The 25,197-nt window shown below is 41.6% G+C and overlaps 1 protein-coding gene and 1 pseudogene across 4 annotated transcripts in view; both read left to right on the top strand.

Annotated features, from left to right (window-relative positions):
• The window catches only part of LOC146490335 (protein NLRC3-like), a 53,765-nt pseudogene that overhangs the window by 12,874 nt on the left and 15,694 nt on the right, over positions 1–25,197 (top strand). The window lies entirely within an intron of this gene.
• LOC146490337 (protein NLRC3-like) lies at positions 193–25,127 on the top strand. 3 transcript variants are annotated; one of them, XM_085153309.1, is made up of 6 exons: positions 193–1,679; positions 2,860–3,033; positions 3,247–3,420; positions 3,596–3,769; positions 6,313–6,486; positions 17,675–17,852. In XM_085153309.1, exons 1-6 carry the CDS (start codon positions 262–264, stop codon positions 17,823–17,825), a joined length of 2,265 nt encoding a protein of 754 aa, XP_085009435.1. In that variant the 5' UTR covers positions 193–261; the 3' UTR covers positions 17,826–17,852. The 3 variants fall into 3 exon arrangements, with proteins under 3 accessions (XP_085009435.1, XP_085009437.1, XP_085009436.1); XM_085153311.1 differs by lacking the exons at positions 2,860–3,033; positions 3,247–3,420 and adding an exon at positions 17,870–25,127 and having other exon boundaries at positions 17,675–17,721; XM_085153310.1 differs by lacking the exon at positions 17,675–17,852 and having other exon boundaries at positions 6,313–6,608.

The raw sequence follows: 25,197 nt of genomic DNA, 5'->3' as shown, positions 1-25,197 counted from the left end.
TGAGCCTGGTTCTGCCGGAGGTTTCTTCCTGTTAAAAGGGAGTTTTTCCTTCCCACTGTCGCCAAAGTGCTTGCTCATAGGGGGTCATATGATTGTTGGGCTTTTCTCTGTATCTATGAAGCGCCTTGAGGCGACATTTGTTGTGATTTGGCGCTATATAAATAAAATTGAATTGAATTGAATTGAATTGGGAAAACAGTCTTAACACAGAAGTTCACCCTGGACTGGGCTGAAGACAAAGCCAACCAGGACATCCAGTTCATGTTTCCATTCACTTTCAGAGAGCTGAATGTGCTGAAAGAGGAAAAGTTCAGCTTGGTGGGACTTGTTCATCACTTCTTTACTGAAACCAAAGAAGCAGGAATCTGCAGCTTTGAAGACTTCCAGGTTGTGTTCATCTTTGATGGTCTGGATGAGTGTCGACTTCCTCTGGACTTCCACAAAACTACAATCCTAACTGACCCTAGAAAGTCCACCTCAGTGGATGTGCTGCTGATAAACCTCATCAGGGGGAAACTGCTTCCCTCTGCTCACCTCTGGATAACCACACGACCTGCAGCAGCCAATCAGATCCCTCCTGACTGTGTTGGCATGGTGACAGAGGTCAGAGGGTTCACTGATCCACAGAAGGAGGAGTACTTCAGGAAGAGATTCAGAGATGAGGAGCAGGCCAGCAGGATCATCTCCCACATCAAGACATCACGAAGCTTCCACATCATGTGTCACATCCCAGTCTTCTGCTGGATCACTGCTACAGTTCTGGAGGATGTGCTGGAAACCAGAGAGGGAGGAGAGCTGCCCAACACCCTGACTGAGATGTACATCCACTTCCTGGTGGTTCAGGCCAAAGTGAAGAAGATAAAGTATGATGGAGGAGCTGAGACAGATCCACACTGGAGTCCAGATAACAGGAAGATGATTGAGTCACTGGGAAAACTGGCTTTTGATCAGCTGCAGAAAGGAAACCTGATCTTCTATGAATCAGACCTGACAGAGTGTGGCATCGATATCAGAGCAGCCTCAGTGTACTCAGGAGTGTTCACACAGATCTTTAAAGAGGAGAGAGGACTGTACCAGGACAAGGTGTTCTGCTTCATCCATCTGAGTGTTCAGGAGTTTCTGGCTGCTCTTCATGTCCATCTGACCTTCATCAACTCTCGACTCAATCTGCTGGAAGAACAAAAAACCTCCCAGAAGTCTGAAACAGGAGAATCTACAGAGAAACACTTCTACCAGAGTGCTGTGGACAAAGCCTTACAGAGTCCAAATGGACACCTGGACTTGTTCCTGCGCTTCCTCCTGGGTCTTTCACTGCAGACCAATCAGACTCTCTTACGAGCCCTGATGTCACAGACAGGAAGTATTTCAGGAATCACTCTAGCAACAGTCCAGTACATCAAGAAGAAGCTCAGTAAGAATCTGTCTGCAGAGAAAAGCATCAATCTGATCCACTGTCTGAATGAACTGAATGATCGTTCTCTAGTGGAGGAGATCCAACAGCACAGGACTTCAGGAAGTCTCTCCACAGGTAAACTGTCTCCTGCTCAGTGCTCAGCTCTGACCTTCATCTTACTGTCATCAGAAGAAGATCTGGATGAGTTTGACTTCAAGAAATACTCTGCTTCAGAGGAGGCTCTTCTGAGAATGCTGCCAGTGGTCAAAGCCTCCAACAAAGCTCTGTAAGTAAACATGTTGTCATCACTTCATTGTTAAAATCATGGGAAATAAATCAGAAATGCTGAGTTCAAAGAGCACTGTAACATTTTTTTTAAATAGTGAATTAAATGATCATCAGTCACTCAGTAAATATATGGTAGTTTTAATGTTTCACTCCAGCATTTCTAAAACACACTTTGTTCTGTAACTCTTATCAAAGGACAATCCAGACCCAGCCTATAAGAACATGAGCTCTGATGCTTCAGCCCCTCTCACAGGTTTATTATCCTCAGCTTGTTCACTTGTCTACAACTCCAGGAGTTTGGTTGTTTTATTCTAAAGCACAAACTTCACCTGCCAGACTTCACCTACATCTTTTTCTGATGTTCGTAATTTAAGTTCAAGATTGTATCTCACTTTCAGTGCACACTCTCCCTTTTTAAATATAAATCTCTGCTGTGCTGTCATGTTTTCATCCCGTATGGAGGGAGAACTTCGGTCTTCATTACTGAAATTGCCTCTAAGGTCCTGTTTCTTGACAGTATTCATATCTAACTGTAAGGCTTCCATAACCAGTGTTACCACAGAATTACATTGGGTTCACTCTGGGTCCTCTACAGTTTCCTCCCACTGTCCACAGACATGGAGTTAGGTTACCTGGTGATCTAAACTTCATGCAGGTGTGAGTGAGAGTGGTTGTCTCTACATCTGTGGGCTTAGTGGAAGAGACTGGATGGATCTCTGCTTTGTCTTTGATATATCCTGACAGCAAACATTCTCCATGAAGTCTGCATTTCAGCTCATCTCCTTTATACGCACCTTTAACAGGAAGAGTTTTATACAGCTAGTGTTTAAAATCCAGTATTCCTCACAATACACAGGTAATGAGCATAATGATTATTGAATTAGTAAAATTTTCTAAAATAATTGTTTTAGTTAATATTGTATGATAGTGTACACAGAATTATGAGCTCAGTAGGTAGAGTGGTCGCCCCATGATCATAAGGTCAGGGGTTGAATCCACTGAATAGCTACCTTGTGGTACCCCTGAGCAAGGTACCATCAAGGTACCAATCGTGTACACTGGATTGGTAGCACTCATAGTTTTAAAATAAAATTTAAAAAAAGGTTCAACATATAAACAAATTTCATTTGATCACATATATTGTTTGTTTTTTTGGTTTTTTTCCCTTTCTCTCTCAGACTGAGCAGCTGTAACGTCTCAGAGGAAGGCTGTGAAAATTTGTTGTCAGTCGTCAGCTCCCAGTCTTGTAGTGTGAGAGAGCTGGACCTGAGTACCGACAGCCTGAAGGCTTCAGCAGTAAAGTTCCTGTCTGCTGCAGTGGAGAGTCCACACGCCAAACTGAATGTTCTGAGGTCAGATCGATTTGTATTCTGTTTAGTTCTGTTTGTTTATGTGTTTGATGTTTGTTTTTGTTTATATCTTTATCCAGTTATCCTTGTTTCATAGCATTTTTATTCAGTTCCATGTTAAAGTGAAGTTTTACTAACCTGCTCAGCACAAGACAATAAGCTATTGCACCCTGATTACACTTTAACAACAATCTTTATTCATGTTTTTATCTTCAGACTTAACATCTGTGAACTCTCAAAGGAAAGCTGTGAAGCTCTGTCCTCAGTTCTCAGCTCACAGTCCTCTAGTCTGACAGAGCTTTACCTGAGTATCAGAAAGCTGCAGGATTCAGGAGTGAAGCTTCTGTCTGCTGGACTACAACGTCTAAACTGTAAACTGAATACTCTGAGGTCAGATCAGAAAACAGTTTGTTTTTAAATTATTAAGTAAAGTTCATCCATATGATGTTGTATCTTAGTATGTTTATGTTTCCTTTAAAAATAGAAAGTCAAGATTTAATGTTGTGAAATGTATTAACAAACTCTACATGAGTATTTGTTGTATAGATTGTCTTTTATTTTTCAGACTGAGTGGCTGTAACCTGTCAGAGAGAAGCTGTGAAGCTCTGTCCTCAGTCCTCAGCTCCCAGTCCTCCAGTCTGAGAGAGCTGGACCTGAGTAACTCTGACCTGCAGGATTCTGGAGTGAAGCTTCTGTCTGCTGGACTAAAGAGTTCACAGTGTGCAGTGGAAACTCTCAGGTCAGGATTTAAACTTTTACACAGATGATCATTTGAAATGTGATTTATATTATTGTATAAACAGGTAACTTTTATACAGCTGTCAAGTGAACTTTTATTCACATTTGAGTGGATAACTGGACTGGATAAAGTTGTTATAGACATGTCTTTGTTTATTTAAAAAAATACTTCATGTACTGCCTAATTTAAAGATTTAGGCTCCTTTGGGCCCATAATATATATATATTTGATTTCTTTGTGAATGAAATTAGGAGGATATTGGCGACTACTGATTGGTTCGCTGTCTGTTTTTTATTCACAGTACTTAGTTAATTTTAAAGGCTGATTTCTCAAAATGAGATGTTTATCTTTTCTTCTACAACACTTGGAGCCACCAAATCTTCTTGCTTGATTTATTCGTTACAGTTTGATTTAAAGAATATTAGACTCGTAACATAATAAATATATTTATTTCACTTCTTCTTGAGAGAAAGAGAGGGATGACTGGGTGAGCTCCAGCGGAGAGAGCGGCACACTGGGCTGCAAATGATCACAGTAGTAATGGCCATAGTTTGATAAAACAGGCCGTCTTACCCTGTAGATAATACAGGGTTCTGGTGCCGATGTGGGGGAGGGGACTCGCCCGGTACTAACTACATACTACTAACTACCTCATCCAGATGTCTGGCCCCTCTGGTCATCACCAGTAAGCGGTAGGTGAAGTGTCTTGCCCAAGGACAAAACGACCAAGACAGAGAGAGCTAGCTCATCAGACAGACAAGCTCATCTTGTAACCTACTGGTTCGCTGGTCAGCACACCAGCTGACTAGCGAACCGGCTAACTAGCAGATCAGCTAACTAGCAGTCCAGCTAACGGCAGCCACAAACTGAAGCATGATTAAATGTAGTGGAGATATCAGGGATGACACTGGTGTGTCTGATTCACTCTTTAGCACTCCGGTCACTCCGGTGTGTCAGCTAGAACACCACTGAAGGCCAAATGATCCCAGCATGTGGAATAAGGAGCTTAAGGTTCGGTTTGAGGCACTTTATTCTTTCACTGATTGATTCTTGTGGCTGTTATCACGTGTGTGGTTTCTTACAAAAAGGAAGTACACAATACAAATACATGACAAATAAGATGAATAGATAAGTTACATATCCAGTTATATGTACATACATATATGTACATACATCAGTATAGCTAATATAGCCATATATAAGGACAAAGATCACAGTACTATAATGCAGTAAAGTTAAACACAAAGGTGTATCTACATAAATCTATCCTATCAGTGATCAGAGTACTGTAGTATACTTCTACTACAAAAACTATACAAACTAAACGACATTAGTGTGACTTGTTGGAAAAAATAAAGACTGCAATTATTGTGAAGGGCTTCCAGTTAAACTAAGATCAGCTGATTACCTCATAACAAATTGTTTGCTATAGAACGCAGCTCCCACTCTTCATTAATATCATGTACTGTAACTCCCAGGTAACCATGGTTACCCAGCCACGCCCAGTAGTCTCCAGAGAGACCAACAGCTGGTGCACGTTGTAATGCCGTGGCTTTCGTAGTCTCTCCTTTTTCTACAGCTCATGTGTTCTTCTTGTGATGGTGCGTCTTGAGGGAGGCTCATGCATGTCGTCATTTGTTGATCCTAAGAACGTTCCTCAGACCGACTTCTTCAACAACAATAATCGGCCTGCAGTTTGTAGCTACTCACTTCACTGTGGCGTTTGTTAGCTTGTCTTTCTTTGGTTTATCTAGACTCCTCCCACAAGCTGAATCTACGTAGTCTGCCCAAGCCTCCCACCTCTGTTTGTTTGGGTGGTTTGTTTGCTGCCATCAACAGCGTGTAATGCATTTAAGTGATACTTCAGACATGAAGTACTCCAACGATAAAAAACTCAACTTTGCTTAAAAATAACTTTAGTTGTATCAACACTGCCCTCTGGAATAATTAGACTTTGGTGACAAACTGATGTGATCTCCATGTTTCCTTGTTGGACTGTGGGCGAGTGTCAGAACTGAATGTACTGAGTAACATGTAGAGTTTAAATATGTGTCAGTTCCAGTTTTAGAGCTCTAAAGTGCAGCTATCATGTTAGGAATATGTTAGGAATAGACAGGAACACTGAGCACACTGAGGTCAAATCTTTATTTATCCAGTTCATCTGTAGGCTGAGCTCAGTCCATCCATTTAGTGAAATGATGTTTAAAGGTCTCCTTGTTCTGTGAGCGTGCACAGATCCTGAAGCAGAAAACCTGGGTTAACAGAGAAATGATCATCACTGTGATGATGCTCATCATCTCTGACTGGGATTTGAGGTTTTATCAAAGCAGCAAAGAAAGCCTGGCTATGTTGGACTGGGTGTGGAAGCAGCTCCCAGTTTGAGTTCAGGAGACAGACACCCTCTCTACTTTGAAGATCAGCTGCAAACTTTCCTTTTTGATAAAGCTTATAGTTCGAGCTGGATCAGGTGACCCTGAACCATCCCTTAGTTATGCTGCCATAGAGATGGATAATAGACGGATTGTTGTTTTGTGTGTCTGCAGTCTGTCAGGCTGTCTGATCACAGAGGAAGGCTGTACTTCTCTGGCCTCAGCTCTGAGCTCCAACCCCTCCCATCTGAGAGAGCTGGACCTGAGCTACAATCATCCAGGTGACTCAGGAATGAAGCTACTGTCGGCTGGACTGAAGGATCCAGGCTGGAGACTGGACACTCTCAGGTATGGAGATAATGTCTGATAGAGGAGGAAGAGCTGGAAACATTTCCTGTGTCCTTCACTCAGTTCCTGTTTGTTTCCTGCAGATGAGACATGAACAATCACACATGCAGGAATATTTTCAGGGACAGAAACACTAGTTTAGCTGGATAGTACATGGATATTTATGTAGGGGGTCTCCAAGGAGTCTGTTTACAGGAACATTAATGATAACTGATAAGTCATGTTGAGAGTTTCATTAAAAGTACACCTACAGTTAGGTCCATAAATATTTGGACAGAGACAACATTTTGTAACTTTAGATACACTTTATTAGGTCACAGGTGTACCTGAGATAGTGGGCACTGTGTACCTAATAAAGTGTCAGCCATGTGTATGTTTCCCATGCTGTATGTCCACAGTCACAGTGACAGTCAGTGACACTGACAGAAGGATGAAACAAGGCTGTGAATCATTTCAGTCTGTGTGTGTGACAAAGAGGCAGACAGGAGCAGCTAACATTTGGAAATGGAAGCTTACTGGAAACTCTACATTCACAGCTGAATTCACAATAGATTTGTTCTTAAGTGCACATTTAGCAGCTAATGCTAATACTGTTTTCCCTGTGCTTTCTACAACTTGAGCAGCTATTGCTAAGTAGGCCACTTTGCTCTGCTAAGGATTTGTCTGACCATAATGGAAACTCTGATAAGCTAATGCTGCTAAGCTAATGCTGTTTATGGGCCCTGTTAGAATCAATATTTCATTCTCATTCTGTTGTTTGAGAACAATATTAACTTTTCACATCATTATAACACAAGAGAAAAGGGTATTAGCGTTAGCTACTAATGCTTATTCACCTCAAATTAGCTTTAGCTGCTAATGGGAGCCTACTTAGCATAAACCCTTCACATCGTTATAATGCAAGGGAAAAGAGTCACTTATGGCAGCCTATTTAGCATTAACTTCACATCATTATAACACAAGAGAAAAGGGTATTAGCATTAGCTACTAGTGCTTATTCCCCTCAAATTACCTTGAGCTGCTAATGGCAGCCTACTTAGCATTAACTCCTCACTAATATAATGCTAATTTACATCAAATTAGCTTTAGCATTAGCTGGTAGCATCAGCCTACCTAGCACTAGCTGCTCGAGTTGTTATAAGGAAAGAGAAAACGGTATTAGCATTAGCTGCTAATAATTATTCACCCCTAATTAGAGTTAGCCCCTAATGGCAGCCTACTTAGCATTAACTCCTGACATTGTTATAATGCAGGGGAAAAGAGTCTACCGTTATTAACTAATGGTAATTTGATGTGAATTAGCATTAGTTAATAACGGTAGACTTCGTATCATTAGCTGCTGTCATTCTTACAAAGCAAACAGTATGAGCATTAGCTGTTAATCCTTTTTCATCTAAAATTAGAATTAGCCACTAATGGCGTATTGTTAAAAAGTAAGAAAAAACATTGTTAGCAAAGTAGTTATCATTATTTGATAATACTAATTCACATCAAATTAGCAATAGTTATTAACGGTAACACATATCACATTGTTAAAATGTAAGAAAAAAAATTGTTAGCATTAGCGGATAAATTAGCATTAGCTAATAACGGCAACCTACTTAGCATTAGCTGCTCACATTGTTAGAAATCAAGAGAATATGGTATTAGCATTAGTTACCAATGCTTATTCACCTAAAATTAGCATTAGCCACTAATGGTAGCCTATTTAGCATAAACTTCTTGATGCTAAATGAAGTTAATTAATGCTAAATAGGCTTAACTGAAATGAAAGTAATGTTAGCATTAGCTGCTGATATTGTTAAAAGGTAAGATAAAACATTGCTGGCAACAGCGGATAATGCTAACACACATTATAATTAGCATTACCTAATAATGGCAGCCTTCTTAGCATTAGCTGCTTATATTGTCATAATGCAAGGGAAAAGAGTTGGCAAAAACTATGTTAGCATTAGTGGATAATGCTAATCACCTAAATTAGCATTAGCTAATGATGGCTACGTACCTAGCATTAGCTACTGATATTGATATAAAGCAAGAAAATATGGTATTAGCATTAGCTTTTAATGCTTTTTCATCTAAAATTAGAATTAGCCACTAATGGCGTCCTTTTTAGCATTAACTCTTCATATTGCAAGGGGAAAAGTTAAAATTGAATAAAAAAAGTGTTCACATTAGCTACTCGTATTTTTAAAAAGTAAGAAAAACCTTTGTTAGCATAAGCGTTAGCTTAAATGAATCAACACCCCCGAGTCATTCTAACTACCAGAAATCTCGAAGCACAGGTCGAGGGGGCGGTGTGGCAGCAATTTTTCACACCAGTCTATTAATTAATGAAAGACCAAGACAGACTTTTAATTCATTTGAAAGCCTGATGCTTAACATTATCCACCCTAGCTGTGTAACTCAGAAACCAGTCTTACTTGTTATCATCTATCGTCCACCTGGGCCTTACACAGAGTTTCTGTCTGATTTCTCCGACTTTATATCTGATTTAGTTCTGAGCTCAGATAAAATAATTATTGTGGGTGATTTTAACATCCATGTAGATGCTAAAAATGACAGCCTCAACATGGCATTCAATCTGTTGTTAGACTCAATTGGTTTCTCTCAAAATGTAAAAGAACCCACCCACCACTTTAATCACACTCTAGATCTGGTTTTAACATATGGCATAGAAACTGAACATTTAACAGTGTTTCCTGAAAACCCTCTCCTGTCTGATCATTTCTTGATAACATTTACATTTACAATAATTGATTACGCAGCAGTGGAGAGTGGACTTTATCAAAGTAGATGTCTTTCTGAAAGCGCTGTAACTAAGTTTAAGAATATAATCCACCCACTGTTATCATCGTCAATGCCCTGTACCAACACAGAGCAGAGCAGCTATCTGAACGCTACCCCAACAGAGGTCGATTATCTTGTTAATAATTTCACCGCCTCACTACGTACGACTCTGGATACTGTAGCTCCAGTGAAAACTAAGGTCTCTAATCAGAAGTACCTGACCCCGTGGTATAATTCTCAAACACGTACCCTAAAGCAGACGACTCGTAATCTGGAGAGGAAATGGCGTGTCACAAATTTAGAGGATCATCATTTAGCCTGGAGAAATAGTTTGTTGCTTTATAAGAAAGCCCTCCGCAAAGCCAGAACAGCTTACTACTCATCACTGATTGAAGAAAATAAGAACAACCCCAGGTTTCTCTTCAGCACTGTAGCCAGGCTGACAAAAAGTCAGAGCTCTTTTGAGCCAACCATCCCTTTAACGTTAACTAGTGATGACTTCATGAACTTCTTCACAAATAAAATTTTTATCATTAGAGAAAAAATTACCAATAATCATCCCACAGATGTAATATTATCTACAGCTACTCTTAGTACCATTGATGTTAAGTTAGACTCTTTTTTTCCAATCGATCTTTCTGAGTTAACGTCAATAATTACTTCCTCCAAACCATCAACGTGTCTTTTAGACCCCATTCCTACAAAACTGCTCAAAGAAGTTCTGCCATTGATTAATTCTTCGATCTTATATATGATCAACCTATCTCTAATAATCGGCTATGTACCACAGGCCTTCAAGGTGGCTGCAGTTAAACCTTTACTCAAAAAGCCATCTCTAGACCCAGCAGTCTTAGCTAATTATAGGCCAATCTCCAACCTTCCTTTCATATCAAAAATCCTTGAAAGAGTAGTTGTCAAACAGCTAACAGATCATCTGCAGAGGAATGGTTTATTTGAAGAGTTTCAGTCAGGTTTCAGAGCTCATCACAGCACAGAAACAGCTTTAGTGAAGGTTACAAATGATCTTCTTATGGCCTCTGACAGTGGACTCATCTCTGTGCTTGTCCTTCTTGACCTTAGTGCAGCATTCGATACTGTTGACCATAATATTCTATTAGAGCGATTAGAACATGCTGTAGGTATTACAGGTATTGCACTGCAGTGGTTTGTATCATATCTATCTAATAGACTCCAATTTGTGCATGTAAATGGAGAGTCCTCTTCACACACTGAGGTTAATTATGGAGTTCCACAGGGTTCAGTGCTAGGACCAATTCTGTTTACATTATACATGCTTCCCCTAGGCAGCATCATTAGAAGACATAGCATACATTTTCACTGCTATGCAGATGACACCCAGCTCTATCTGTCCATGAAGCCAGATAACACACACCAATTAGTTAAACTGCAGGAATGTCTTAAAGACATAAAAACTTGGATGGCCACTAACTTTCTGCTTCTCAACTCAGATAAAACTGAGGTCATTGTACTCGGCGCTGAAAAGCTTAGAAATTTGGTATCTAACCAGATTCTTACTCTGGATGGCATTACCTTGGCCTCCAGTAACACTGTGAGGAACCTTGGAGTCATTTTTGACCAGGATATGTCCTTCAACGCACATATTAAACAAATATGTAAGACTGCGTTCTTCCATTTGTGCAACATCTCTAAAATTAGAAATATCCTGTCTCAGAGTGACGCTGAAAAACTAGTTCATGCATTTATTACTTCCAGGCTGGACTACTGCAATTCATTATTATCAGGATGTCCAAAAAACTCACTGAAAAGCCTTCAGTTAGTCCAAAATGCTGCAGCAAGAGTACTGACAGGGACTAGAAAGAGAGAGCATATTTCTCCTGTTTTGGCTTCCCTTCATTGGCTTCCCGTTAAATCCAGAATTGAATTCAAAATCCTGCTCCTCACATACAAGGTCTTAAATAATCAGGCCCCATCTTATCTTAATGACCTTGTAGTACCATATCACCCTATTAGAGCACTTCGCTCTCGCTCTGCAGGCCTACTTGTTGTTCCTAGAGTATTTAAAAGTAGAATGGGAGGGAGAGCCTTCAGTTTTCAGGCCCCTCTTCTGTGGAACCAGCTTCCAGTTTGGATTCGGGAGACAGACACTATCTCTACTTTTAAGATTAGGCTTAAAACTTTCCTTTTTGCTAAAGCATATAGTTAGGGCTGGACCAGGTGACCCTGAATCCTCCCTTAGTTATGCTGCAATAGATGTAGGCTGCCGGGGGATTCCCATGATGCATTGAGTTTTTCCTTTCCAGTCACCTTTCTCACTCACTATGTATTAACAGACCTCTCTGTATTGAATCGTATCTGTTATTAATCTCTGTCTCTCTTCCACAGCATGTCTTTATCCTGTCTTCCTTCTCTCACCCCAACCGGTCGCAGCAGATGGCCGCCCCTCCCTGAGCCTGGTTCTGCCGGAGGTTTCTTCCTGTTAAAAGGGAGTTTTTCCTTCCCACTGTCGCCAAAGTGCTTGCTCATAGGGGGTCATATGATTGTTGGGCTTTTCTCTGTATCTATGAAGCGCCTTGAGGCGACATTTGTTGTGATTTGGCGCTATATAAATAAAATTGAATTGAATTGAATTGAATTGAAGCGGATAATGCTAATTCACCTCAAATTAGTATTAGCTAATAACGGCAACCTACTTAGCATTAGCTGGTCACATTGTTATAAAGCAAGAAAATATGGTATTAGCATTAGCTGCCAATTCCTATTCACCTAAAATTAGCATTAGCCACTAATGGCAGTCTACTTATATTAGTGAGGAGTTAATACTAATGCTAATTCACATCAAATTAGCATTAGCTGCTAGCATCAGCCTACCTAGCACTAGCTGCAAACATTGTTAAAAGGGAAGGGAAAACTGTTAGCATTACCCGATAATGCTAAACTCTCATCAAATTAGCATTAGCTAATAACAGCAGCCTTCTTAGCATTAGCTGCTCACATTGTTATAATGCAAGGTAAAAGAGTTAGCATTAGCGGAGGATGCTAATTCACTTCAAATTAGAAAATATGGCATTAGCATAAGCTGCTAATGGTTATTCACCTAAAATTAGAATTGGCCACTAATGGCGTCCTATTTAGCATTAACTCTTCACTAATGTAATGCTAATTCACCTCAAATTAGTATTAGCTTATAACGGCAACCTACTTAGCATTAGCTGGTCACATTGTTATAAAGCAAGAAAATATGGTATTAGCATTAGCTGCCAATTCCTATTCAGCTAAAATTAGCATTACCTGCTAATGGCAGTCTACTTAGCATTAACTCTTCACTAATGTAATGCTAATTCACATCAAATTAGCTTTAGCTATAGCATTAGCTGTTAGCATCAACCTACCTAGCACTAGCTGCTCAAATTGTTAAAAGGGAAGAGAAAACGATATTAGCATTAGCTGGTAATAATTATTCACACCTAATTAGAATTAGCCGCTAATGGCAGCATACTTAGCATTAACTCCTCACATCGTTATAATGCAAATGATGCTAACTTGCATTAAATTAGATTGCTGTTATTAACTAATGCTATTTAGCAGTATCTGCTCACATTGTTATAAAGCAAAGAAAAAAACGATATGAGCATTAGGTTCTAATGCGTATTTGCCTTAAATTAGACGTTGGTGCTAATGGTGGCCTACTTAGCATTAGCAGCTCAAATGTTGTAATGGTAAGGAAAAGAGTGTTAGCATTAGCCGTTCACATTGTTATAAAGTTAAGGGAAATAGTGTTAGCATTAGCTACTCACATTGTTGAAAAGTAAGTGTTAGCATTAGTGCATAATTCTAATTCACATCAAATTAGCATTAGTTAATAACAGCAGCCTATTTAGCATAAGCAGATAATGTTGACCTTTGCCCACTGGAAAAGTTAACTAAAGATTTAGGAGTGTTTCTTGATAGCTCTTTCTCATTTGAGAAACAAATAAATTCTGTTATTAAAACCAGCTGTAAGGTTTATATTGTTGATTGTCATTTATGCTTAGAAATATTTACTCATGTATGCTTAGAGTTTTATAATCGATTGCATGATGATAGAGGTTTGATCCTTAGTAGTCTGTAAAGACTCTGTGTGCCTTCCAGAGTGCGCTGGCATGCACACACCTCTTGGGGCCATGAGAGAGGTCGTACCCTCTCTTACTGATTTATGGTGTAGGACAGGGGTCTCAAACTCAATTTAGCTGGGGGCCGCTGCAGGCAGAGTCTGGGTGAGGCTGGGCCGCATTAGGTTTTCCACAAGAAAGGCATGGTTAAAAAATTCCAATCTTCTCAAATCTCTTTATTTTTATTTTTTAACACAAAATATGAAAAATAAATAAACAAATTAAGAATTAATAAGAAAATAAATCAATCTGTAATACATAAATAAAATAATAATAAGATATTTTTAGTCAGTGAACTTGTGTTTTTTTCAGTCTTCTATATCTGCTGTATTTAGACTGAAATGTCTGTATTAACAGTTCTATAACCTTCTTCTGAACATGAATGGAACACTGTAGAAAATGAACTGTTCTTCTGAACATGGCTTCTCTTGCCTACTCCTTGCTGCTAGAGACCTGGCAGCGTTTCCTCTCGCATAGCCGAGCCAGATTTGGCCTGAGGGAGGAAGCAGTTGAGACCCTCAGTATGTCTTGAAGATGATCATCCGTAAGTCTGGACCTGTACTTGGACTTATTGAAGTTCAAAGTGGAGAAGAGCTTTTCGCACAAGTATGTGCTACCAAAAAGGCACATGGTCCGCTTGAACATTCGGGAAAGCCGAGGGAAACTAGGGCTCAATTCTCTCAAAAATTGTCCAAGCTTGTCTGCTTTTCCACTCACCTCCCTGAACTTTGCTTTGAGTTCAGAGTTGCACTGCAGCTCAATGAGCTCCATTTGAAGCACAGAAGGGGCATCTTGCACATCAAAGGAGAAGGGGTCCGCAAAAATTTGAAAGGTGGCTCTGTGTGTCTTGAAGTCAGCAAATCTGTGATCAAATTCCTCCTGTAGCCTCAAAATGACATCCACATACTTGTCAGCACTGAATGGTGTGCCTGCATCCACGAGTGCCTTGCATGCTGGGAAATGGCAAAGGTTTGTCTGAGAGAGCTGAGCTTTCCAGAGCGCAAGTTTTGTGGAGAATGATCTCATGTTGTCATAGGCAGCACTGACAAGTTGCCCCTGGCCTTGTAACGTCTTGTTCAGTACATTAAGCTCATGTGTTATATCAACAAGAAAAGCTAAGTCCATGAGCCATTTGGGATCAGTTAGCACAGGAACACTAACTCCATCCTTCTCCATGAAGGCTTCACTTCTGCTCTCAACTCAAAAAGTCTCTTTAATACATTTCCCCTGCTGAGCCAACGTACCTCAGTGAAGTCGAGCACATCCCCATATTCTGACTCCATTTCCTCTAAAAAAGCACAGAACCTTCGGTGCTTTAAGCCCCTGGATCTGATTTGGTTGATGCATTTCACAACAATAGACATCACATTGTCAAACTTCAGGCATTTGCTGCAAAGGACCTGCTGATGGATAATGCAGTGCAGAGCAATGGCCTCCTCCACGCCTTCCTCTTCCAGTTTTTTTTGAACAAGTGCCACCAGTCCATGTTTCCTCCCTGTCATTGATGGCGCTCCATCTGTTGTTATTCCAACAAACCTCTTCCATGGCAAACCAACATTCTCAATGGCATCACACAGCTTGTAAAGATCTGCTGAGCGGTGGTCTGGCCATGCATTGGAATTACTGTGAGCAGCTCCTCCATCACTTCAAAACTGTCATCAACACCACGGACATACATTGGGAGCTGGGCAGTGTCGGTGATGTCTGTGGTCTCATCAAGAGCGACTGAGTATACACTGAAACATTTGGCTTTCTCACACAGTTGGTCATAAATGTCACTTGACAGGTCAGAAATGCGATCTGCTGCGGTGTTGGCAGAAAGGCTGATGTTGCTAAACTGACCTTTCTTTCCCGGACAGACTATATTTGCAGCCTGCAATATGCACTTTTAGACAAATTCACCTTCTGTGAATGGCTTCCCTGCTTTAGCAATCATCTCACTAACCACGTGGCTTCGACTGCTGCATTATTCTCTTTGGTTGCTTTCTTGAAGAAATCTTGCTGCCTCAGTAGATCTGTTTTAAGACTGGCAACCCGGTTCGCTCTCTCATCTCCCTGGTATTTTGCATCCACCTCAGCATGTCTAGTTGTGTAATGACGTTTCAGATTGTGTTCTTTGTGCAGCGCAACTTTCTCTGTGCAAATAAGACAGGTCGGGGTGCCCCTGTGCTCAACAAAGAAATATTGCATTTCCCACTTTTCCTGAAATTGTCGGTGCTCATCACCAACCTTTCTCTTCACCGCAGGCTTTGAAAAAGACATGTTTGGGGCTATGTAACATTTATAATTCTACTTGGTGTCACTGTCGCATTGAAGTTTCAATCAAGCGTTTAGCCGACGGACGGGGAACGTCTCAACGCGTAGAGAACGTCATTTCTGCTTCTTTTTCTTGCAACCGTAGCACGGCGATCGGCAGATAAAAAGCCGGTAGCAGTCTCCTTTGTTTTTACGCTCGATGTTCATGTCTTTCATGACGACACGAACACCGTGGCGTTTGAAGATGGTAGAAAGTACAGGGATGGCGAGCGCAAAAAAGGCGACTGCTCACGGCGCCGGGCTGTTGTTACAGGAGAAAGAAGCGGAAATGACACCGTGACATATAACAAATAACATCACCTGTTTCTGATGTTAGTTGTTTTGACTGCTTTTACATTATATTGAAATATATGTAATGTTCATGTATGCTGCAATGCAAACGGAGTGATGCAAATAAAAAACATCGACCCACAAATTACGGTGCGACCCTATAATTAGTCCGGGTTACCGGGGACTGTTATTGCCGATGAACAGGTGTCGCTATGTGACTGCAGACTAAATTGGGCTGCATTGAGTTCATTACTTTTCTTTGATCCCGCCGCCTACGCATCACTTTGAGAGTTAATATGAGATCTCTCTCTGTGAAAAAATAACTAAAACTCCCACTGACGTGTGTATAAATCTATATACGTATAATGTCCCGCTGGGCAGTTATTTAAAAAAAACAACTTTCTTTGAAGTGTTGTGAACGCAGCACGCTGGGGCGAATGTCCGCGTTTGCCCAATAGAAAGGAGGAAGCCAGCCAGGCACAGAAAAGAAAGAAACACTCCAGGGCAACGCTGCTGCAACTTTTACTCATTGAGAAATGTTTCCCTGCTTGCATCAAGCCCGGCTGGTGTCCCCTGAGATCCATATCCCACCCTGATTGGTGGGTTAATTCAGCTCCGCACACAACACTGTAAAGTGTCATACATTATCAAACTAACATTAAATTTTCATATTAAGGTGGGGGCAAAAACTATTGTCCTGCGGTCCGCAATTGGCCCGCGGGCCGCGAGTTTGAGACCCCTGGTGTAGGAGGACACCTACTCTGTGTCTGGTTAAGTATAAGAGCCCTTTGTTAGGGGGACCACTGGACTCTTAGCACCAGCTTTGGGGTCACAGGGTCACACACACACACACACACACACACACACACACACATACACACACACACACACACACACACACACACACACACACACACACACATACCTACACTATGCACAGACTGGTACTCTTTGTTCATACCTGTGTAAGACGTCATATGTTAATGAACTTATGCATATTCATGTAACCTCAATAAAGAGCAGTGTTACGAGGGAGCAGACGAGAGCGACTGAGGTCAAGTGAAGGAACGGCGCTGTCACAGTTCTCTCCCTCATGAATTGTCTGGTTCCAGCGGTGGGTCTGTGCTAGACGACCCATCACCAGCTTTTTCCAGCTTTTTCCACTGGTTACCAGTACGTGGTAGAATCCACTTCCAGATCTGGTTGTTTGTCTTTAAATCTCTGAATGGATTGGCTCCATCTTATCTCTCTTTAACAAAATAATCCAAGTGGAGCCCTCAGGTCTGCAGATAAGTAGCTTCTGACCAGAACTAGACGTAAAAACAGAGGTGAGCTTTATCGATCGCTGCAGCCAAACTCTGGAACAGTCGCCCTTCACATCAGGTCGTCACCAACACTCGACATTTTTAAAACCCGGTTGGAAACACATTTGTACTCTGTAGCTTTCAATCCTGACGAGTCTTTATAGTAATTACTGTGTATGTTTCCTATTTTATCTCTACTCTGTGCAGCGCTTTGGCTCAAGCTGTTTTTAAATGTGCTGATAAATAAATGTAGATTTCTTTGAATAAAACAGTGGAGCCGAGCTTTGAGCTCAGTGTGTAACAGTGTGTGTATGAGAGCCATGTAATGTCCATGTGTGCATGCTGACTGTGCTGCTCTGACCCCCCTCCTCCTTTCAGGGTGGAGCCTGCTGGAGTCCGATGGTTGAGACCAGGTCTGAGGAAGTGTAAGTGTGTTTTTAATGGGATTCATGAAAACAAAGCAGCACACATTCAACCATCTTCATCATGTCAGGAGTCATCATCAAAGTGTCAATCAATGAACAGATGATGGATCAATAACTGCAGCTGGATTGTGTTTGTTCTCTCCATCAGATTCCTGTCAAATCACAATCGACACAAACACAGTGCACACAAAGCTCCAACTGTCTGACAACAACAGGAAGGTGACACATGTGGAGGAGGTTCAGTCATATCCTGATCATCCAGACAGATTTGATGTTCGTCAGCTGCTGTGTAGAAATGGTCTGACTGGTCGCTGTTACTGGGAGGTCGAGTGGAGAGGACACGTTTATATATCAGTGAGTTACAGAAGCATCAGAAGGAAAGGAGGCAGTTATGACTGTTTGTTTGGACACAATGATCAGTCCTGGAGTCTGATCTGCTATGATCGTGGTCCTCAGTCTGTCAGGCACAATAACAGACAAACATCCATCTCCTCCTCCTCCTCCTCCTCCTCCTCCTCTGTCTCTAACAGAGCAGCAGTGTATGTGGACTGTCCTGCTGGCACTCTGTCCTTCTACAGATTCTCCTCTGACACTCTGATCCACCTCCACACCTTCAACACCACATTCACTCAAACTCTTTATCCTGGGTTTTGGGTGGGTCGTGGTGCCTCAGTGTCCCTGTGCTGAGTGGGGTGTAAAGAGTGTCTCCTGTTACAGAAACACTCTGACTGTTGAACAGATAGTTCAGTCTGTACATGTCTGTCTCTTTCACTCACAAACACGTTTTCAGATTCATGGATTCAATCAGTTGATGTTTGAAACTCTTCTAAATGATTCCTTGTAAACTTCTTCCTCTTCAGTCACAAACAAACAGGAAGTGATGTCACATGTGTTCCTGTCCACACAGCAGAATGAGTCTATTGCTGACAGTGATGTACAAACAGAGTGAGCATTTCTGAGGCCCAAAATAAACTGAGTAGTTCACTGAATGAACAATGGACTGTGAGCTCAGTTCCTTCATCATTAGTATGGATTATATATGTATATGTATTATATTAGTATCATATATATCAGGTGCTGCTGGTTTCAGTCATTGTGCAAATGTGCTGTTTGTAAGGTTGTAAAGCTGCAGTCAGCTGAGACTGAAGAAGTCACCTGATCAGTGAGCAAACGTTTGTGAAAACGTCCAGATGAACAGAATCAACCTTTTGGGATCAGCCAGCAATGCAGCATCATTGTTGTTCAGGTTCAGAGGTTTGCAGGAATGAACTGATGACCAGAAACAGCCGCAAAGTCCAATAAAATACCAGCTGGAGTTCAGCTGCATTTGAAGAAGTCAAAGAAAAGTAAGGATGGCAAAGGGCGATGTTTTCTTCCAAAGAACTGAAAACATGGTCGACGCCTCGTTAGAAGAATAATCTGGACATTTGTGAGGAACTCTAACCAAGAAAGCAACACAAGAAAGCAACGTCAAACAGATCCAACAGACAGTTTCCATGACTGGAAGTGTTGAGTGTAAAAATGCTACATTGCATTATTGCATCCTCTCACCACAGGAGGTGCTGTTGGCACCACTGATTGCTGATCAGCTGTTCTCTGATGATCTGATTGATACTGTGAATAACGGGACTCACTGAACTCTGTGACACAGTGAAGATTACAGAGTTTAACTTCAACATCTGACTGACGTCACACAGACAGAAGGATGAACCAGTGAGGCACAGAACACAGTTACTGGAGATACTGGATCAGCTCCATGTGAACCTCTGATGGAGAAGCTGCTGAGCCAGAGAAACATCAGGACATGACAGGCAGCTGCACTTATCTAACAACATGTAGCAGAGCTGATCTATGTTAGAGGATCTATCACAGCAGCTGAAGCCAAAGTCCAACACTGGATAGCAGCTGAGCCTGTGCTGAGTGTAGTGTTACAGGAAAAGGGCAGAAACACTGACACTGGTAGCTCACAGTGATGCTGACTGGGGCACAGAGCTGAATGATGCAGCATCAGGACACTGTTTCAGTCTGACTGACAGAGAAACCTGTAGCTGTATCTACATGTGAGGCAGAGGCTACACAAGCAGCTTTCTATGTTTCACAGTGACTGAGATCTTCAGTGGGGGTGGACATGCTCCTGTACAGACCTCTGAGGAGAACCAAGGTGCAGTCAAAGAGTCCAGTCTGTCCTCACAGATGTGAACATGTGGTTTCATCAGGTCTGCTGTCAGCTAGCAGGCTCACATCAGAATCACTGTTCCTGAAAAACACAGTCTGTGTGACATCATCAGTCAGCTGATCGTCCCAGATCTGAATGGTTTCTGTCTCTACTGAGGAAGTCAGAGAATATCACTGAGGTGTGGATCAGGTCTGAGTGAGCTGTGGAGGGACAGCTTTAAACAGTCCACAGGTCTCACGTCCTGCTCAGTCTGGTAGCAGATACCTCGTATTGTTCCAGATGTGCTGACATCACCAGCAGCAGCAGCACAGCTGTGTGATACGATGAATCTCAGTTATTGATCCAACACACAGTAAATACAAAGATCAGGATTTCTGAGAGTAATCATTATGAGTCTGAACACATGATCACTGAATGTTAGTCTCCACAATAATAAGCTAACACAACCAAACACAGCTTTCAGCTCTTATTTTGAAACCGGCTTATTTAGAGAGCTGTGATGTGAGCGTGCCTGGCTCTGAGGCACTTGGGTCAGCCTCTGTTGTTTAGAAGTGTTACAGACTGTGAATGACACAGACCTGTCAGTTTTCATGTTTGTCTGTAACACAGCTCAGGGGCTCCATGCTGAACGCATCCATCCAGTGTTATTGATCCAGTACTAATACCAGCATTGGGATCAATACTACAATACACAATCACATGTGTCCACGTGATGCAGTTTGAAGAGCAATAAGATGTCTCTGTATGAGGAGGCGGGGTCACAGGAGGTTCACAGAAACTCTGCAGCAGCATCATCAGCTCACATGGAAACTTTGATGATTCACTTCTGTGGTGTTTTTACAGAAACACGTCACAAAATTAGCTCCACCTGTTTTGTGTGTGAGCTTTGAGTTTCTTGTCTTCATTCTGGATTCTTGTGTTGCTGTTTTTACACACAGCAGATATTTCCTGGTTGCTTCCTTGATGATATGGGGATTAGGGAAACTATTTTACTGCTATTGTTAATAATCATCATCATCACCATTGCAGTACTAACATTAATAACATAATCTACAGCATTGATATTGCATTCAGATGTTTAAACATGTTGGTACCCAATTAGCCTTTATTACAGGTGCAGTTATAACCACGTTAAACTGTTGAGTTAAATCAATGATCTTAAATGCTTTTGAATGCTTGTTATAATCTTAAATGTGTATGTGCTGATTCTGAAAGGCCTAACTCTGAGTACACTCTGTGCCAAAGTAGACAGGAAGTGCAGGCTTTTGCAGAGCGTGCTTGTGAAAGGTACTTTGAGGAGCTGTTGGGAGGATGCTATTTGAATAACCAGGTTATTCATTGTTATCTTTTAGTCATTTATATCTTTTTATTAAGCTTTGAAGTAGGGGCACTCATTTGATTAAAACATTTATTCAACATATTACAGATATAGTTTCAGTTAGGTTATTATGCACATGAGAATTGGCCTCTCTTCTCATAAGACAAAGTTCGTGTGAGGTCGAGCCACACACACACACACACACACACACACACACACACACACACACACACACACACAGTAGATAGACTCATTTATAGGTGAGAGGTTAGTCATGTTTGCTTGCAACTGCAAAATTGTCTCTGCAAAAAGAGGAACAGTTTCTTTCAGGGTGTGGGTCTGGTGTTCCAGACGAGAAGTGAAAGTCAGAAGGCTGACAGGAAGCATCTGCTGTGGAGACGGAGACAATGTTATTTTAAACTGTGTTAAAAGTCTTTGTGGTTTTGAAACCTATGTATGACCTGTATCTGATTGACGTTGAAGGGGCGTATTACATTTAAGCCCTGATGGTATATAAAGCATCTGCTTATGCTCTGTAAGTCGGGGATCGGCGCTGTCTGCGTACGGCGGTGGTCCCCCCACGCGTGCATTAAATCATCGTTTGACTCCACCTGGCCGGATCAGTGTTGTTATTTTGAAAGTTGATTACCTCCTCTAACCCTCCTCAATATTGAACCCAACAATGACCACATGAAGCTTTCTGAAGCTTGGATTGAAAACGCTTCATTACTCAAAGCTTTCCAACACAGGCCTCTGTGCTGCCATCTGGTGGACAAACATATGAAGTGCAGCGTGAAGCTACAAATGAAACTGCTTCAGCTACGTTTATATATAACATACTATAACCTATATAACTATATGTATAGTGTAATATGTAGGTTTTAGAGCTGGGGGTAGAATTGCTGATGGCCTGGTTGTTATTTATGTTCCCCATGGTTCACCAGCTCTCACACAACATCAGCACCAATGATCCGCGTCCTTATAAACCTCTGAATCAGGTCCTGAAGCTGTGACGTCCTGAGTGAAGACCTCACTGATCACATGACTCTGGTCACCTGACTCAGTGTTTCTGAAGTAGTGTGCTGGGTTTTTAAAAATACGTGGCTGCTGCCTGATGTTGGGCCCACAGAGGAAATCGACTCACTCGCTCTTCTTCACTTCCTCCTTAAACATGTGGAAGGAGAGCAAAGTGCTGCCAGACTCTTATTCCTGACAGGAACAGAAGAAACCACAGCAAACTGTTCCAGTTCTTCATCTTCATCACAATCTATTTATTTCTGATGGTGTCTTCAGTCTGAGGGTTTGAAGTTTCCATGTCTGTGTGATGTGTGGTGTGAAGGCTGCTGGTTAAACTGGGACTCACTGTTTAAAGCACTGAGTGCTCATAGAGAGATGCTCCTTGAGTCCCAGTACAGACTACAAACATGGTGGAAACTTAGCTTTGATATCCACACACTCTGCACGTCTGTGAGTAACTGTGATGAAGATGTGCAGAGATCTGTGTACAAACAGGAGAAAGACTGTAAAGACTCTGTGCTTCTAACAGCCTCTGTTAACATATGTGAGGCTGTTTGTTGTTGTTGCCATGGAGCTTTTCACTGTTTGGGTCAGCAGGTCATGTGATCAGGTTTGTTCTGTGAAAGCTGGACGATGGTTCAGTGTCAGGGTTTGTTTGCATTCATCAATAAATATCTAAATAAATCAAAGACTCCATGTTTATTCTTTCATCATGTGACCTCTGCTCATCCATCTCTGTGTGTATCAGGATACATTTAGTTCATAATACACAGAAAAATCAGAGTTATTACCTGTAATAAATGTGAAAGATTCCTGCAGTGATAACTAGACAGGACTGAAACACATCCAAGCTGTCACCACGGTAACAGCACCGTCCATCCACAGGTGAGGGGAGGAGCAAAAAGAGGGACTTTCACCATTTTATACTAAAAACACTCAACTAATGTTTCTAATATGAAACAAATAAGCCCACATTAATGTGAGCATTTATTCAATAATAATAATAATGATTTCCTCCTGATCTCATTTCCATAGCAGAGAAAACTGTGGTGTATATTGAGGTGGAGGGTGTGGTCTATGGCTCAGGTGTAGAGTGAGGGTGGGGTGCACCACAGCAGCATGCTGGGACTGCTGAGGGTGGAGGAGGGAGTGATGATGACATCAGAGCTGCAGCAAAGCAGTCAGCAGCACAGAGACCAGTGAATACACAGTCTGTTCATCTTTGCATAGATACAATATATAGCACAATATTGAATGACAGAGACACGCTGTGTGAGCTTCCACAGATACACTGACGTCAGTATCCAGAGTCCTCCTGCTGCTCCCCCCTCAGAGCCCCGTGATCAGCACCAACACATTCAGTTAGATGACAGAGTCCAGCTGCAGCTAGAATCAGCTCCCCTCTGTGAACAACAGCACAGCGTCAGTGTTTCACACTCAGTGAAAGGAGGAAACAGCAGAAGAACACCATGTGTGCTACGTTTCCCAGGACACACTACAAACTGCACAAATACAGAGCAGCACGTGGAAGGACCTGGAGCTGCATTTAAAGAGAAAAGACAGCGTGATGTCCTGTATGGACAGGTGGAAGGAACCAAGTCCTCAGCTGAAACACTCGTGTTTGTCCACAGACAGGAAACACAGCAGGAAACTTTCTCACAGAAGTGCAGCTCATGGATAACACACTTCCTGTCAGTCAGAATGAGGCTGGAGCCAAACACAGAAAGGTGTTTTTGTCCAGATGAGCCCAGAGAAGAAACACGAGTGTTCACAGACATCAGAAGCTCAGAGAGGTGAAACATGAGGTTGGAGTCCTCGTCAGCATTCAGAAGAGCTGCTGTGAAACCCTGAGTACTCATGACAGACTCTGATGGCACAAACACATCATGATTCAAACACAAAGACAAACATGGAGCTCCTGATCCTCCTGCATGAGAACAAGCTGACATGAGCGCTGTGTCTGAGAGTGTCTCCCTGTCACAGTGACAATAACACAGCTGCTGCTCACAGTCATTAAACTGACCTGAGGTCAGCTGCTAGGACGTCTCTGTGCTCCTTACATATGAACCATGTGACCTCACATCAGTGCTGTGGATGACTGTAGTCATAGAAGAGTAGAGCTGTAGCAGGTGGTGTGAGGAGGAGGAGGAGGTGGTGTATTCTAGTTAACGCAGTACTGAAACACTCCAGCAGAGGGCGCTGTTAAGTCCTTATTGTAATACAGTTACTGTGTGCAGTTATACTTCATACATAATCTGCACTTATTTCCATCAGACATGCTGTCAGTAAATGATTGGTTTCTATTGATTCTACTTCCTGTTGACTAGTTTGATGACAGTGAAACAATCACAGCTGATTGTGTGATGATGTAAACTGTCACTGTTACATTCAGTGTGTGTGACATAATGTTAGTGCAGGGCTGATAACAGCCTGGTTCTGTTAGAAACACATGAACGTGTCCATAGATCAGTGTGTGTTTAACATGAGAGCTTCAGCCCTGCTGATGTGTTCAATAAAGACATGTAGGAAAACTGATGAGACTCTGAAATAACTCTTTATATTTATAATGTAACTCTGCATCAAAAGAACAACAAAGGATCCCAGACAGGTTTATGTGAACAAAGACGATTCTGATGTTTCTGTGTTTCTAACAGTTTGACATTATTAGTAAACAGACTGCAGTGAACAGGATTTATAAAGAGCTTATATATAAAGATATGACAGCTGTTTGACAAGTTTATCACTGTGTGTTTGGACCTGATCAGTCCAGCTGTTTACTTGAAATATCTTCATTTACCTGTTCTGTTATATTTATGTTCTTGTCTCTGTTGAAAAACACATTTTAATGTCCCTCAGATTTTTCTCCCAGATGAATAAATATAAAAATGACACAAACTGACTGCAGCTACTTTTTGTCCTTTCTGTCAAAAACCTTCATGTGACTCATGAGAGACACGTTTCAGCT

This window comes from Neolamprologus multifasciatus, unplaced genomic scaffold, assembly GCF_963576455.1.
Source record: "Neolamprologus multifasciatus unplaced genomic scaffold, fNeoMul1.2 scaffold_5, whole genome shotgun sequence".
NCBI lineage: Eukaryota > Metazoa > Chordata > Actinopteri > Cichliformes > Cichlidae > Neolamprologus > Neolamprologus multifasciatus.
Note: the sequence above shows the minus strand (reverse complement) of the source record. Positions and strands in the feature narration are given on the sequence as shown.